We start from the raw sequence: 17,811 nt of genomic DNA, 5'->3' as shown, positions 1-17,811 counted from the left end.
TGGGAGAAAAAGAATAGTTTGTTATTACTACAAGTTGAACTACCGGCACCCTCAGGACCTCACTGGTGCCAAACCAGATAATTTGCCAGACCACAGGAGGTTTTTACCAACACTTCCACTGCTTACTGGGCTCTTAGAAGACATTTGGGGTAAATTAGAGCTAAACAATAGCACAGAACACTGAGAGCCAGGACGGGTAGATCTAAACAAATGTTACGGGACCACAGGAAACATGGTCACACCCATGACAAATGGATATCCAGCTATCTAAAATCATGCCCAATTACAGATGTTGCTGTATGAGAGCGTGCTGGACTAGAGAAGTTCAAGAATAGGTACCCTCTCAGTACCAGTGTTTTCTCTCAGCAGGGAACTTAGAAGACCTGAGAAACACCACAACGGGACCTACAGAGTTCTCTGGATGGTCTGTGTGCATGGGTGTAAGCCATCCAGGTGGGGATCACAGGATACCCCAACCTACCCAGAAACCAACAAGAAAAGTGCAAAGTCTGTCCTGAGGATAGGGGAGTTGCTGGCACTGGATATGATGCCAAAAAGTCCAAAAAAATCTCTTCCTGTTGGTGCTGAGGAGCAGGATTTAGTGCCTGCAGGCTCAGAGGGGAGTGTAAGGCCTAATATCCCAGCCCCAAAGGGAGGGGGATGGATTTAGACAGTGTCACACAGTAGGAGTACACCCATACCAAACCTCAGACCTCTGTGCTGAAGATAACATCTCCTTCATCACTGCCACTGAGTTAAGTTGATGGCATCAGCCTTAGCCCCAGTGTTGAAGAAGTGGAAGTTCCTGGAATAGCAAATGGTGTCAACAGACTCACTGGTCATGAGGTAGAGATGAGGGCAAGGCTGAAACAGTGTAAGTCCACCACTGCCACAGAAGCCTGCAGGGTCAAAGGTACAGCTCCTGTACTGACCACAACAGTATCTTTAGGTACTAAATGTAATGGCCAACCATTCTGCTCTCGTACCATTGTCTTCTGGGTGTCCTGAAATGGTCTTTGAACAGAAAGGTGGTACACACCTCCTTTCTTTAGAGCATCCCTGATTCATCTTGTGGGTCCTCTTTTGACGCAGTTTCCAAGATGGAGACTGACCCTGATTTTCCCTCAGAAGGGGAAAGAGTCCCAGGGTGTCTCTGAGGCCCCTTCAGAGGTGAAAGGCAACTAACGAGATTACAGGTACTGATACCATCCACTATCGAAGCCATTTACAAAGTGAAAAAACTTGGTGATACAAGCATAAGAACAGAAAGAGAAAAAGACTCTAGGAAAAGCCAAAGATGTTGGGAGCTACAACCTAGAGCACTGGCAGCAAGCAGGAACTCTGGGCAGTCAGGCTAGTATCACTCTTACATAGCTTCAGGATAGGCTACAAGGAGACATGGGGCAGTACATGTGCCCTAATGAGTGCTGCTAAAGAAAGAACCTCCAATTTTGGTGCATTTAGTGCTACTGCACCTGAATGGAATACATGTCTGCAACCACTTGAAGAGCAAACCATCACAGAATTCTTTAGCCCATTCCAGCTCGACCTGAAAAGGCTTAGTTGGACACCTGACTTTTCAAAAGCCAGCAAGTCTTTCCAGAGGCAGTGGAAATTGTTCTTCGCATCTGCATTAGGGATTTTCATGGCAGTGTAGCTACCTAGACACACAACCTTCTTAGGGCACTTCCCCAGCAAGCACACTTCCCCTCTGTAAAACTGAGATAAGGATAGTGAACTCCTTTGAGACCTGCTGACAAAAAGAGCTAGGTATTCTTTCCACCTTTGGGGTAAATTAGCACCAGCACAAGCCTTCATTTTATCGGTGCAGTGCATCTGTGCTGAGGGACTGCACACTGATCTAACTACATCAATGCAAAAACCCCTAATGTAGTCCAGCTCTTAGCAAGTAGTGAAAGAACAGAAGGGTAGTTAAGAATACACACCAATGAAAAAAGACAATATGCAAGCCAAGTGGCAGAAAGATTTGAATGTGACATGCAGACAATCATCATGAAATACAAACCTGTCCTACACAGGTCATTTTAGGGCCAGAAGGGATCATGTTGTCTGACCTCCTGCATAGCACAGCACGGAGTTCAGAACATCACCCAATACTTTCTGCCCCAAGCCCAGAACTTCTGTTTGAGCAAGACCACCAAAGCTATCCAGTCTCGGATGCAAATGCTGGAGAATCTAACCTCTCTCCAGGTAAGCTGTGCAAGATTCAGTTAAAGCAAGCACTTTGCAAATGGGCACCACTCAGCTCACACTGCAGGAGACGTACAAGCATAACACACAGAGTTGGAGAGCAAGTCGCTGATGATGCCACAGAAGGAAGGAGGTTTTCTTTGTTTATTGGGACTCAAATTTAGAAATCAAGAGAGTCATTGATTCACTGTTGGTAAGACCAGAACAGCCCACTGTGATCGTCTTATCTGACCTCCTGTGTAACAAAGGCCATATGACTTCCCTGAATTAGCCGTACCGGTTTGTAATACTGAACAAAAGGTAAACTTCCAAAGAGATGCTGGAGCATGGTGCAGCATCAACAGCAACCATGAGCAAGCCCCATCACCACTCACCACACCTTCCCCAGCTGTCCCCACCCCCAATAAAACCCTATTAAGCAGCCACCTACTATTAGAATAAAAAAAGCTGTTTTGACAAAGTGGGCACAAAGTAAGTCTACATAGCAAAGCCACACCAACACATCTATACAAGGACAGATGCCAATCAGAGTTTGCAATAATGGAAGAGGACAACCTACATGCAAGAACTTATCTACTGCAGAGGAGGAATGAGAACAAATCTGTGCATTTAATGAACTAGACTGCACTGAGAATAGTACAACACACTGTGATAGATAAAAATACATGCACGACATTAATCCCATTAGCAGGACAAAGTAAAAGCTGGATTTAACTGGAAAATAAAGTTCTACTAATTAGATACTGAGTGAATAGTATTGTCACTCTAAAACAAACTGAATTAAAGGAGGTGTCATTAAATGTAAGCACAACGCACAAGAACAAGTGATGTCTAGATTTCAAACTGCGGGTATACTCTCAGTTTTGAAAGTATGCCAAGGGCTTGGGACTAGGACCAGTTTGATATAGAAAGTGCAAACCCTGCTCCTTTCACTTATTTCTTGGTAGACATATGTTCACTTGTCTGCCCTTCCCATCCAGATATTGTCGTCACATGCATCAAAGCATCATGTTCTAGTTCTCCAAAACCCCTGCCTGTCAAGCTGACTAATACCGTCTCATTGTCTCCCTTTGCTCCCACTGCCTGTCTGTTGCATCCACCTGTTCTCCCTTTTCTTATATTTAGATTGTAAGCTTTGGGGGCGTGAGTTCTTGTCAGCGGTGCTGACAGCTGCTGCGGGCCCAGCTCCATGCCCACAGGGCCAAGGGCAGTCAAGGGCCTGGGGGGCAACTGCCCTCCTCGCCCCTCCAAGTTGGCAGGCCTGGTTCTTGTTAGGTGTTTATAGGACATTTAGCAGAGTGGGACATTGGGTTGGACACTGCTCATATAAGCAATATGACAATTATTCATCTAATCAGTGAGCAGGTGAAGTCATGTGTGACAACTACATGTTCTTCTGAGTGGAAAACAAAAAAAAGACACCTTACACTTGTAACCCCAGAGGCAATGAGCCCACGTACTAGGGTGAATGAAGTCTGTGCTCCACAGCCTTGACCAAGAATGAGGTAGCCTTTAGCTCATGTGGCAGAGCACAGTGTTTTAGCCCCTATGGTCACAAGTTCAATCCCTTCTGCCGACAAGCTGGTTCTGTTGGCATTACATACTGACAAAAGAGATGTGCAAAAAGAGCTGTGTGTGTGTGTAAGTTTTCCGGCAACAAACCTGTACTTTCTTATAGCAGACGGCACACACTGGGGCAAAACTCACATTATTTAACAGTTCTGTACAATAACAGGAACAAGTGAACAGACAAAGGCTCCTTCTTTATTTACCTGCGTGTGCAGCTTGTAGAGGGATAACAGCTAATGTGAAAGAGAAAATTCATTTGTCACCACTGAAGATGAAATTTACAAAGGAAAGTGCTGAGTTCCATTTGCTGCTAAAGCAAGGAACAACACAGTTAGCAGATCACATTTTCAAGCATTCTATCCTTTGTCTCATTTATGAAGGCAAAAGAAAACTAATAAATCTCCAAAACAAAAAAGCAGTCCAGTAGCACTTCAAAGACTAACAGAATAATTTATTAGGTGATGAGCTTTCGTGGGACAGACCCACTTCTTCAGATCACAGCCATACCAGTATTCTGTTAGTCTTTAAAGTGCTACAGGACTGCTTTTTTGTTTTGATAGTATATACATGAGCACGGTTTTCTCTCTGTTACTAATAAATCTCCAAGTTTAGTCACACTTTAAAAACTCTTATGAAACTAGGCTGCAGGATCTCCCATGATACTGGCCTTGTGCAAACGTGGAGATTTAGACTACACTAGCTCATCTGTTCACAAGGCAGGTGATGATACTCCTTGTGTTGTCTTATTACAATACTTTCCAAACCTCTGGGCTGTCCCTCACCAGTTGGCATACTGCTTTCCGGATCTACAAGAAACATTCAATGGCAGAGAAAGAGCTATGGTTTTAAAGTCTACACCCACCTGATGGCCGCATGCTCCCGGTAATCCGGATCATAACTCTGCATGGAGTCCATGCAGGAGTCCCGAGAGACACCCTGCTGCTGCAGGCGAGAGGGCACGGTGAACTGGTGCACAGAGGCATTGGGCTGGGAGATGGTGTGGTAAGGAGGAGGGATGCTATTGCTGGTCTCACTGCGGTAGTCGCTGTCTCTGTCATCCACTGCACTATCAGCATCTTCAAAGGCTGAGAAACAATTGCAGTTAGAACACAAGTTCCCAGTTCAACTCAGATGAGGTAGCAGAGCCCATTTCACACTTCAGAGCAAAGAGTCTTAAGAGGCCTTTTTTTGTAATGCTGGGGTCCCCAAAAAGCAATTCAGCAAATGTTCTCATAGTCTTCCAATTTATATCGAAAAATTCTTTGTCTACCTTCCCCCCTGCCCACCCCTCACCCACACACCACCTCCTCACAAATATTTGCTTTTTGTTTGTCTTCTCTTCAACTACTGCTGAAAAATATGGGTGGAAAATGCTTTTAATCTGGGAAATTTTCTTGGAGTCCTTTAATACAGTTGCCAAAAGCCCTGATAAAAAAACATTCACACCTCAGAGAAGTATGTTCCCCTGTGCAAAGCTGAGTCTGCTCTGGGGATTTCGTTTTACAACTTCTCATCTAGTAACTGGTTCTAAAAGCCCATTCAAACCAGAAGAGCAGAAAAGGAAATTAAAGATGTTAACCTGATTTCCCTTTACATGTTTACACGCACAGTAAAACTCCTTTCAGCAAGCCTCCCCAGCATATCAGATATTGCTTCTTACTGGAACTGCTACATTTTAACCCATTCCTGTAGGTACAGCTCATCATCAAATTTAGAAACTAAGAAGTCAGTACAAATGACAATCATGTAAACACCATCACAACAATATAGCTTCTTCCATGTACTGCACCTCTCCCTTGAAAGGCATCTTAATAACTTTTCAAAGAGAGAAGACAAGTGAGAGCTCAGTCTGACACCTTTCCCTCACATCTGTTCATGGCCCAAAAAAAAAATCAAGCTCCTGCTAGGCAGTGAAGTATGGCAACTCCATCTTTGCAAGTTTCCAGACAATAAAAAGATAATAAGCATGATAAGGCAGGCAAAGTGCATTGCTAACATGCTTGAAATAAAGAAAAAGCAAAATCAAACACATTCTTCCTCAGGACACCACCAGCACCAGAGCCCAAATAGAAGAGACAATCAAAGCACTGTATGAGGAGTTGATTAAGTTCTTCATGCATGCCTCAATCAGGCAGCAAAGCACCTCGGAGCACAGACTGACTGGGATTGCAAAATGAAGGAAAAAGCACAGTTGTGATTCTCTTTTTGTTTTCCCCCTTTCTTTCACAAACAAATGAAAGTTTAATTCTGGAAATTCCAAATTAAAATCATCTGCAGCTGGTGGATACACAATTTTTCACTGAAGCTTTTGTTTCTTTTTGACTTAACAGTTTTAAATCAGCATTTGCTATCAATGAAACAATCTCCTGTAATATAGTGTAAAGATATAGTAATATCCGAACATGGAAAAAAGCACAACAATCACGTTCACTGGAGATCATCAGCATGTCTAGTTGAAATCTCCTTCAAGCAGACTTTCTACATGTCAATTAAATCTTGTCAATGTGATTGTTTTCCGTGGGGATAGTATATAGTCTCCTGCTTACCGGTAGGCTAATAACTCTATGCTGTTCTTGTCAGTCTCCATACATTAAACAACAATAAATATCAACTTGGTTAAATTATTTGGATTCATTAGAAACTAAGAGGTGTCAATCTTGCATTCTAATTGGAAAAGAAAAAATGGTAACCCCCCCCCCAAAATGCAGTAACCAGGCAGCAAAAAAAACTAAAAATCAACTTCCTCCATTAAAACATTTAGTCTTGGAAACTTTATCACCTTAGGAAAGGATTTTAAAATTGCTCAATACTCAAAAGCCGACAAAAAAGCCTGTACTGTAGTGCTCTCCCCTCAGAAGAGTTCCAGGACTCTAATCTTCTCTCGCAATGGTGATGAGCATAGTGTCTCCAAAAGGAGAGAGAATCACAGCTGAAATGTAGCCCTGTTGGAGCTATGTCAGTTCCAGAATATTACAGACACCAGGTGCAGGAGGGGATATCTGTTACTGGACCAACTTCTGTTGATGAAAGAGACATGCTTTGTAGCTCAGAGCTCGTCTTCAGCTCGAAAGCTCGTCTGTCTCACCAGTGCAAACTGGTCCAGCACGTGTCCAGTATTACCTCATCCCCCACCTTGTGTCTCCAACAACTGGAATTTAGCATTTGTAAAATTGCGGATTAAATTTACACATGAACATTCCATTCTGATGGAACGCACAGTAATTATGACACATGGCACCAAGGTTTCTCTATGACATTCTTAATGCACAAGAGGTGGAGAAGTCAAGATAGGTGCCAAGATACCAATTTTAAAGAATACTCATCCACAACCCAGTGATAACAATGAGACTACAAAAATGAAAGAACAGCAGCACTGGGTCAGACTAATGGTCTATGCACTATATTCTCCCCTATATCTTGATAAATGCCCTGAGCCTCTGCAGTACGTCTAGAGATGTTAACACCACACACCCAGATTCTGATTCACTTACTGATGTTGTATAGCACCTTATTGCACAAGCAGTCCCACGATAGTGCCTTGCTCCATGAGTAAGTCCATGGACTAGTCAATATGAGGAAGGGTATCAAAACCTGCCTCTTCCACTGGTGGTAATATGTTTTAATTTACAGCAGAAGTGTATATGAAGGCAGTGCTAGTAACACCACTGCATTAATATTCTTGTTACTCAATGGATTTTAATTCATCCAGAGGAGACTGACAACAACTGGCAGAAGCAGCTTTGAAGATGCATTACTATCCATTCAACGGAAATGAACAGGTATTAAAGCAGGCGTGTCCAACCCGCGGGCCACATGCAGCCCTGGACAGCTAGTAATGAGGCCCTACAAGATCGTAAACTTTTAACATTATTATGTGATTTATATACATTAACTAACTATATTATATATTTTATATGCAGCCCAAGACAATTCCTCTTCACTTATTGCGGCCCAGGCAAGCCAAAAGGTTGGACACCCATGTATTAAAGTTTACGATGTTTTAGCAAAATATCTAATTCCCACTTGTTTGTGTGAAGGTTAACTTACAGATGATGCTGTAAATTATCCCAGTTCTGCTAAGCCATCCCATTTGGAAGGTCATGCTTTCATGTAGTCTTTGAAACCAACTAAATACATAATGCGACGCCTTGGTAAAAAGACTACAAGAAATTGGTTTAGGTAAGTTCACATGCACTATAAGCTGTTAGCGAATAAAAACAGTCTCTGTCTACAGTCCTAGTGTGTAAATGGTACGACCCAAGGGAAAGGGAAGAGGCATGCTCTGCTCTGATAAATAACTGAATATTCATGCATACAGTTGACCTATATAATGAAAAGTTGGGACTGATCCTGCTTTAGGCAGGGGGCTGGACTCGATGACCTCCTGAGGTCCCTTCCAGCCCTAGAAGTCTATGAAACATTATTGGACAGAAAGGTCACATCACACCGAGAGACTGACAGAGTAAGGATCTAGAACCGGAAAACAAAAGCAAGACACAAAAAAAGACAGTAAATCTATCCATAAGCTTTGGGGAATCAGTATACCCAATTCTAAAATCCCTGTTCTCATCAGAAACCGGTGACCCCAGGTGTTAATTGTGGATGACATCATAAAAGCACTCAGCGTTGACCTAACCCTGTTCCTACTGAATACAGTGTTAAATACTCTTGATTTCAAGAGAAGATGAGGGTGGCCAACCCTGAGCACCTCTGAAAATCACACCCTAGAACAATACATAAAATATTTTTAGAGAAGAAGTCTCGTTTGAGTCAGCTGGGCCCTTTAAAGAAAATCTAAACAAGCAGATAGAATGGAGTCAGATAAATAGCCAAGACATCCTCTAGTCACTCACAGAATGGCTCACGTTGAAGCTCAGGTGTCTACAAGCAAAGCAGAAATCCACACCTCTCTTCTGAGCCTGTTTTTTAATCTAGATTGAGTATGAAGTGACTGCAACAGCTCAGTGGCTCCTGGTTTTTGTACTTTTCTATCAGTCTTCCCATTAACTTAATTTTCTAATTTAATACTCTTTTTTCGACAAGTATTTTGTTCAGTCCTACTTGGACGCAGGAAATACATGCATACTAACAGCATCTTAACAGACGATCAGCGGCACTAGGGAAGATGCAAGAGAATACAGTATCATAATGGCAGCTACCTCAGAGCAAAACCCTCCTACTCACCCCTTTCTCCAGGAACTAGCTTCAAACATTGTGTGTTTGATGTGAGTTGTGCCTGCACACCATTTTCTAGAGACACTATTATGCAGACTAATGTAGGAAGAGTGTACTCATTGGACGCTAATTCTGGTAAACTTCTAGAATGGCAACTTGCAAACTGTGGGTCCAGACCTCGAAGTGGGTTGCAACTCCTTTCTACTGGCGTCACCCGGGCTACAGTTAAGATTTGCTGGAGCCTGGATATGAACCCTGGGTGATCAGGCTCAAGTTACAGGCTGCTTGCCTAAAGCTGAAGTCCTCAGGCTTTGCCCCATCCCACCACCTCTCTGGAGGGCAGGACTCAGGTTTCAATGGCCCCTCCTGGGGTGCTGCAGTGATTTTTGTTGTCAGAAGGAGGTTGTGGTGCAGTGACATATGAGAGCCCTTGTTACAGAACATGCTGGAAATGAGCAAAAATAGTAATCCCTAAAGAGAAGGGAAGGCCAGTACTTTTTAAAGCTTTCCCTCCCAAGAGTTTTATATGAAAATCTTTGAACTTTATTATTTAAAAGTAGATGGAAAATCTAATTATTCCAGAATTGTCATTCCATAGCTACTGAATGTAAATCTCCCCAGGCCTTTAGAAAGCCAGTATGTTTTGTGTGGGTCTAGAAGTGCCTACTGCGTCTATGAGTTTTAAACCCTTCCTTGTTGGGGGAAGGTGTGAATGAACATGAATGTGATTTTATACCAAAGAGTATGTAACAAATGTGCCCAACCGGAAAAGCGGAGCTTCCAAAGCAGCAAGGAACTCCAGAAAATAAAGGGCATTTTATTTTCAAATACTCACCCAAACAGGACGTCATGTTCCCATTGCTCTGAGGTGGCATAATGTCTCTGGAAGATCCTGTGAAGCGCAGCATATTTATCACCTGACTTACCTGCAACCTTCCCTCCATGGGACATCCCCATCACCAGGCCATCAAGCACGGGTGAAAGAGAATCAAACGGCAGTGTAACGGAGTGGACTGTCCCCTACAAGGAGAGGGAGGGAGCTGAAGGCCCACATATCCTTGTCTAGAACATGGCCTCTTTTATGGGAGCCAGCTTTAACGAAGGAGCTAGCTCCTGAACAGGATAAAACCCAGCCATCAGCTGACTCCATGTAAGAAAAGGGAAACTCAGTGAAGCAAAACTGAAACCTACCTATAGGTAAAGGATTGAGGTAAGGTAGAACCCCTTACCTAGGAGAGGAGGTGGGAGCCGAAGGGGGCCAACGAAGGCTTTATTTTTACAAAGAACTGGACTCAGGAAGGGTAACATTTTAAGTATTTACAGCTGCATCCAAGTCACTTGGGAGAAGCAGCAGAGAGTCCTGCTGTGCCACCAGAGGGTGCACTCTGGGACAGGACCCTGCCCATAGTGAATTTGGGAGAGACCAGGTGGGCGAGACAATCCCTCTTCTTCTTCGAGTGTCCCCGTGGGTGCTCCACATTAGGTGTCGGGCTCACCCAGCGCCGCAGATCAGATCTTCCAAGCAGTTTCTGCCGGACCGCGCATGCGCCGGTGCATGCCGCTCCCTTGCGCGCTCCTGGCCACGTGCGCGATCCGGTCCCCGCCAGTTCCTCTTAACCGCCGTCGGCTGCAGACGGAATCCGACTAGGCTACGGCCAAGTTAGCGTATTCAATGGTTTTAATTGTTTTTCTTTCAAGTTTTCAAGTTCTTAGTCTATTGTTCAGTTAGCCAGTTGCTATTTTCAAAAACAAAAACAAAAACAAAAACAAGAAACAACAAGCGGGACGGCATTCAGTCCAGTCCTAGTAACAAGCGGAGCACCGGAGGCCAGGAGCCTAGGGCCATTAGCCCTCCTGCCGCAGCAGGCTATCGGAGAGGGGGAAAACAGCACAGAGGAGGTGCTAAGTACCCCATTAACAACTAAAAGACTCACCAACAACGTCCTCTTCAGGATTCAAGAAATGTGAGTCTTGCCGAGAGGCAATGCCAGCGTCTGATGGGCACAGTCACTGCATAAGGTGCCTGGGGGAGTCCCATGTCACGCAGAAATGCTCCTTCTGTGCAAATTTAACAGCCAGAGCAAGGAAGGACAGGGAGATGCGGCTTAAAATGCTGCTCTTCTACAAGGCCCTCCAGCCAGACGTGCCAGAGCGGCCGCGGCAGGAGGGACCCTCCGGGGCCCATAAAAGGAAAGCTGCCTCCCTCACCCCATCAGCGCAAAAACGGAGGAAAGTCTCCCCAGACCGATCCCTGCTGGCAGCAACAGCAAGCAGGACGGGAGGAGCGCACAGCCCCCAGCCGCAGCAACAGCTGATCGGCGGCGGCATGGAGAGCCACGTGGAGGTGGCTCAGCCTCCAATAATCAAACAGCCGCCCCGCACCGCAGGCAGGGCGGCAGCTAAACAAGCGCCAGTACCGGCAGCACCGCAGGCAGCAGCACCGACCCCCGGGGAACCGGCGGTGCAGAGCACGCAGGCCCGCGGCCTGCAGGCACCGGAGGACACTGCCCGTGCGGCACCGCCCATGAGCGTGCCGAGCACGGCGTGGACGGGGCCGAGATCCCCTGCACGTCAGGGGGTGGAGCCACCCCCGCAAGGGAGGGGGAAGGCTGCACACAAAACAAGGCACCGCAGCCCCTCTCCAGACAGGGCTGCAAAGTTGCTTTCTCTCAGCCCTCTGCTCATGCTGCAGGCTCCAACTAGAAGGCAGGGGTTCCCCCTAGCCTACCCGGAGCCTCCGTCTCCATTTTTACAACCAGCCTCGCCCTGGCTGGGACCACCTTCACCCTTCCTGGGGTTTGAGCCGCTGGAGTACTATCACAAATCGCTCTCTCCAGTGTCCCAGGTCTCTCGACAATCTCGCTCCCCCAGACGCAGAGGGTATGCACCAAGGGAGTGGTCCAGGTCACCTTCCCAAGAGCAGTGCCCATGCTGCCATGGTCGCCCCTATCACGTGGGGCATAGACACCACCGGCAATCTACCAGGGAAAGATCCCCTCAGACGGTCCCGTATCCCCGAGGGCAATCGCGAACGGGGACAGAGACTCACGTATCTCAGGGGGAACTGGTTATGGAACCCCGAGATTTTCCCTTGCAAGCTTCCAGCGAGTGGATATACCATCAACAACAGGAACCGGAAGGGTCCAGAGAGGCGTATCCTAGTGGTTCCTCGCTCTGCTCCCCGGACGAGGCTACGGCCCCGGGGGACGTCCATCCTCCGGACGATCTCAAACAGTTTCAGGAGCTGTTTAAGAGGGTGGCCTTCACGCAAGGCATCCAGAAAGCAGAGGTGCAAGAGAAACATCACAAGCTCCTCAAAAATCTGAGACCTCCGGCCTCCTCCAAAATAGCAATACCGCTTGATGAAGCGATCTTGGAGTCCGCCACTATGATATGGCAGACCCCCGCGACTATTCCACCTGTCCACAAGAGAGTGGATAAGAAATACTTCGTGCCGGCGAGGGGCATGGAGTTCCTGTTCAGCCACCCGCAACCAAATTCCTTGGTGGTGGAGTCGTCGCAACAAAGATCAAAGACATCTCAATTCAGACAGGGGGAACAGACAAAGATGCCAAGAAGCTAGAGCTGTTCGGCAGAAAGGTCTACTCCTCCTCCACTCTACTGTTGCAAATGGCAAATTATGCAGCGCATCTAGCAAACCATAATTTCAACAACTACACTAGGTTAACCTCCCTCATGGACTCGCTTCCAGAGGACAAGAAACCGGTGCTCAAGGCCATCGTGCAAGAAGGCTACGCGGCCTCGAGGACGGGAGTTCAGATCGCCCTGGATGTTGCGGACACAGCAGCACGCTCCACAGCTACGGCAGTGGTGATGAGAAGGGAGTCCTGGCTCCAGACTTCGGGTATACCGAGGGATCTGCAGGCAAAGATAGTTGATCTTCCCTTCGACTTGCAGAAGCTGTTTGCTGAATCAACTGACTCGGTCCTTCATTCCAATAAGGACTCAAGAGCCACACTTAGGACTCTGGGGATTTACACCCCTCCATACAGAAAGAAGAACTACTGCCCTCAACAAAGACGGTACCAGTACCAGCAACAGCGTCCCCAGTACCACAGGGGTTACGAGCAAGGGCGACATCAACAGCACCAGCAGTACAGAACTCCCAGGCGAAGTTCCCAACAGAGCCGTGCGTCCTCGGGGCAGGGCCAAAGGCCACAAGTTTGACACACAGATCCAGGGCTGCGCCATCACTACCATCGCACAAGGTCATCCAAAGCAGTTATTCCACCATCGCCTCCGACCATTCTACGACCAGTGGCAAAGGATCACCACAGACAAATGGGTGCTGGAGATCATAGCCACGGGGTACGCCATCCCCTTCCAGTCGCTCCCACCGCCACGACCTCCACCCAGGCCCCACCTCCAGGAGGCCTCCCACGTAGAGAGGCTCAAGCAGGAGGTAGACCATCTCGTGCTCATAGGGGCAGTGGAAAGAGTGCCGGAGCAACTGCAAGGGAGAGGGTTCTACTCGAGGTAGTTCCTCACGGAGAAAAAGACAGGAGGCCGGAGGCCCATCTTAGATCTTCGAGGCCTCAACCGGTACCTGCGCAAGCAACGCTTTCGGATGATCACAATCGCCTCCATCCTTACGGCACTACATGATGGAGATCGGTTCGCAGCCCTCGACTTACAAGACGCGTATTTTCACATAACTATCCATCCGGCTCACCGACGATTCCTCCGGTTCATGGTAGGCAAAGAATATTTTCAATACAAGGTCCTACCGTTCGGCCTCTCCTCGGCCCCCAGAGTCTTCACCAAGACCTTGGCAGTGGTGTCAGCCTACCCGCACAGACAGGGGGTATTTATATTCCCATATCTGGACGACTGCCTACTCAAAGGGGCCTCGAAGGAGGAGGTACTACGCATGATATGCGTCACAGCAGGCACGTTCTCTTCGCTCGGCCTGGTTATCAATCTGGCAAAATCAAAGATAGACCCCACACAGGACATAGAGTTCACAGGGGCACGCATAAATTCTATTACAGCAAGAGTATATCTACCAGAGACTCGCTTTCGGGCCATCGGCTCCCTCGTGCAAGTCATCACCTTCAGCCCTACGGTGCCGGTTCTGACGTGCTTACAGATGCTGGGCCACATGGCAGCGGCGACGTTCGTAGTACAGAACACCAGGTTACACATGCGCAGCATGCAGCACTGGCTGCCGAGCTCACAGGGTGGTGTCGCCCACTACAGGAGGTGCGCAAATCCCTGCAATGGTGGGTAAACCCCAAGAACTTGCTAACAGGGGTACCCTTCCACCAACCACAAATATCAGTTTTTCTTACTACAGATGCCTCCCTCATAGGGTAGGGAGCACACATGGACGAAGAGGTGACGCAAGGGCTGTGATCCACCACGGAGCAGTCACTGCACATAAATATACTGGAGCTCAGAGCGGTGTTCAATGCCTACAGACGCTTTTGAGACCATATACAAGGCAAAGTAGTTGGGATCAGTACAGACAATACCTCCACCGTGTTTTATATAAATCGGCAAGGAGGAGCTCGGTCCCATGCCTTATGTGCGGAAGCAGTCCGGTTGTGGAACTGGTGCATCGCCAACAATATAACCTTGAAAGCCTCGTACTTACCAGGCGCTCACAATGTGAAGGCAGACCAGCTGAGCAGGCATTTCGCACTCACGCACGAGTGGCAGATCCGTCCCGATCTGCTACGACCGATTTTTCACGCATGGGGTTTTCCCCAGATAGACCTGTTTGCCACTCAACACAACAAGAAGTGCCCACGATACTGCTCCAGGGCAGGACTGGGACAGGGGTCCCTGGGGGACGCATTCGCGATCTCCTGGAGGGGCCCCCTGCTTTACGCTTTTCCTCCCACAGTGCTGATCCACAAAGTCTTGCAGAAAGCCAGGAGGGATGGAGCCCGAATGATCCTGATAATCCCAACGTGGGATCGACAGCAATGGTTCCCCCTACTCCTGCGCATGTCGGACCGTCCACCGATGCCCCTTCCGGTGGCGCCAGATCTGCTCACGCAAGCCCAGGGGTCCATAGTGCATCCGCACCCCCAAGGCCTGCGACTACAAGCGTGGTTAATCCATGGCTCAGCTCCCTAGAGAGCACATGTACGGAGGAAGTGCAACAAGTCCTACAAAGTAGCAGGAGGGCTTCCACCAGGAAGACCTACAAGCAGAAATGGACTCGCTTCAGGGCATGATGTTCTACCAAACAGCTAGCCCCCCTTTCAGTGCCTATACCTGTAATATTAGAGTATCTACTGGACCTCAAGAGAGGAGGACTCTCACTATCCTCGTTAAAGGTCCACCTTGCCGCCATTTCGGCATTCAGACACGAAGAGGAAGGGCACACGGTGTTCGCCCATCCCATGGTTACCAGGTTCCTCAAAGGGTTGGTAAACCTATACCCCCCTCGGAAACCGCTTCCACCTTCGTGGAACTTGGACCTGGTGCTTAATGCGATAACGGGACCACCGTTCGAGCCTTTGGCCACGGTTTCCCTCCGCCTCCTTATGATAAAGACGACCTTTCTTCTCGCAATCACATCAGCTCGCAGGGTGAGCAAGCTTGCGGCAGTTATGGCAACGCCACCCTGCACAGTATTTTCCAAGGAGACGGTAAACATACGGCTGCATCCAGTCTTTGTTCCTAAAGTTTCTTCTGAGTTTCATATTAACGAACCTATTGTTTTACCCTCGTTTTATCCAAACCCTCATAACTCTAACAAAGAGGCGCGCCTACACCTCCTGGACGTGAGGAGGGCGCTAGCCTTCTATATAGACAGGACCAAGTCCTTCTGGAAAACGGATAGATTCCTAGTCTCTCGCGCTCCCAAATCGAAAGGAGAAGGTTTCTCTTCGCAGAGAATCTCGAAGCACATCGTATCCTGCGTAAAAATGTGCTACGAACTCAAAAAGACTCCTTTACTGGCCACGCCCAGGGCTCACTCCACTAGGGCGGTGGCGGCATCCACAGCCTTTTTCAAGGGCATTGCGCTAAAAGACATTTGCAGAGCGGCGACCTGGTCATCCTATGACACCTTCGCCAAGCACTGCGCCCTTCACAGGGTATTCCAAGAGGATACCCGTCTCTCGACAGCGGTCCTATCGGGGACAAGCTGCACATAATCCGATTACCCACCTCCTATCTTGGGTTACTGCTGGGTAGTCACCTAACGTGGAGCACCCACGGGGACACTCGAAGAAGAAAGACAGGTTACTCACCGTAGTAACGGTGGTTCTTCGAGATGTGTCCCCGTGGGTGCTCCACCACCCGCCCATCCTCCCCGCTTCAGATCTCTGTTTAGTGTTTTGCAGGAGCATCCGAGGCGGTTGGTCAAGGAACTGGCGGGGACCGGATCGCGCACGTGGCCAGGAGCGCGCAAGGGAGCGGCGCGCACCGTCGCATGCGCCGTCCGGCAGAAACTGCTTGGAAGATCCGATCTGCTGCGCCAGGCGAGCCCGACACCTAATGTGAAGCACCCACGGGGACACATCTCGAAGAACCACCGTTACTATGGTGAGTAACCTTTCTTTATTACATCAGCTTCTATGGGGAAGGACAAGCTTTCGAGCTCTTCTTCAGGGCTGGGCACATGCTTCATTTTCAAGGGCTGCTACTCTGTGTGGTGCTGTATGGGATGCAGCAGACAGTGGGTTAACAAAGTAAGTTTAAGGGCAGGTGAAGAAAAGAGTATTTTACTCAGTACAGTCATCCTGTGGAATTCTCTGCTGCAAAGGGACATGCAGAAAAGTACTGTCACAGGATTGGAAGGGGACAGAATAATTGACCATTAATACTTTACTTAAGTAAGCCAAGAGCAATATGGGTAATTAAGCCTCACGCTTTGGGTCATAAGCTAATCACTGAGAGAGACAAGGAATTCCCCCCTGCTGCTGCCACCCACATGCAGAAGCCTTACAGAAGAGATTAACTCTCTGAGGGTAGAGGGCCTATCTGAAACTAAACTGAATACATTTCTCCCCCCATGAAAAACTGAAAAGAAAAACCCCGCAGGAAAATTGTTTCTATAGCTCCCAAGTTTCTGAAGAGATAAAACAGAACTGACAAAAGGTGAAGCCAAATATGAAATACTTCCTAACTGTGAGAGCACAAGAGCAGAAGGCACAGCAGAAGCCCCACTAGCGGAGCGATTTAAAACTAGACTAGACCAGACCAGACTCTCCCTGAAGACAATGCTTTGCCAGAAGGGGCTTGTCGCAGGGCACCCATGAAAAAGCACCTAATCAGCCCCCACCCTGTCAGCTCCAGTAAGGGGGAACAGACTGGTGCCAGTCTGAGGACTGGCAACACCCACTGGCCGGAGGAGCCAAGGGCTGGGAAGGAGCCAGAAGAGGGCTGGGGCCAGAGAGGGAAGGAGCTGGAAGCCTCCTAGCGGAAGATTTTTCTCAGTGGATAAGAATAGAAAACCCAGTAAAGACTGTATAGAGTTTGGCACGGGTACTGGGACAAGCTTTAGTGAATAGAAACAAGTGTTGCACAATGAGGGGGTCTCTCTGAATGTCTTTGGAAGTGCAACCAGCACCCAGGAAGTGGGTGGCAGGGCTTGGTCATGCACCTGTTACAGAGCCAGATTAACAGGATTTACTGTGACAGAAATTAGAGATAAAAGCTCCTATTATCTGATGTAAAAGCCTTCCCTTGCCTCCTATTCCTATGTCCTCAGGATCTAGCATGCCTGTTAGACAGTGATCTCCATCCACAGTCCCTCTCTCTCACACACACACAGTGGAAAGGTAAGGACCAAGATCCCTGGTTGTTGCAATTCCTTCTGACTAGGGATGGGCTTGTCTCAATTTGTCTGCTGGGAGTTACAGCAGCGGAAAGCAC

The 17,811-nt window shown here is 47.8% G+C and overlaps 1 protein-coding gene across 4 annotated transcripts in view; it reads right to left on the bottom strand.

The window, feature by feature from the left end:
* UNC13B (unc-13 homolog B) overlaps window positions 1-17,811 on the bottom strand; it is a 343,577-nt gene that overhangs the window by 200,288 nt on the left and 125,478 nt on the right. For all 4 annotated transcript variants that reach the window (XM_074995889.1, XM_074995890.1, XM_074995892.1 and 1 more), the window contains one exon: window positions 4,643-4,865. In XM_074995889.1, the coding sequence (XP_074851990.1) occupies window positions 4,643-4,865 (223 nt within the window). The remainder of the gene's footprint in view (window positions 1-4,642; window positions 4,866-17,811) is intronic.

The sequence above is a fragment of the Carettochelys insculpta genome, chromosome 5 (genome assembly GCF_033958435.1).
Source record: "Carettochelys insculpta isolate YL-2023 chromosome 5, ASM3395843v1, whole genome shotgun sequence".
Lineage (NCBI taxonomy): Eukaryota > Metazoa > Chordata > Testudines > Carettochelyidae > Carettochelys > Carettochelys insculpta.
The sequence above is the reverse complement of the archived record's forward strand: the minus strand, read 5'-3'. Positions and strand labels throughout refer to the sequence as shown.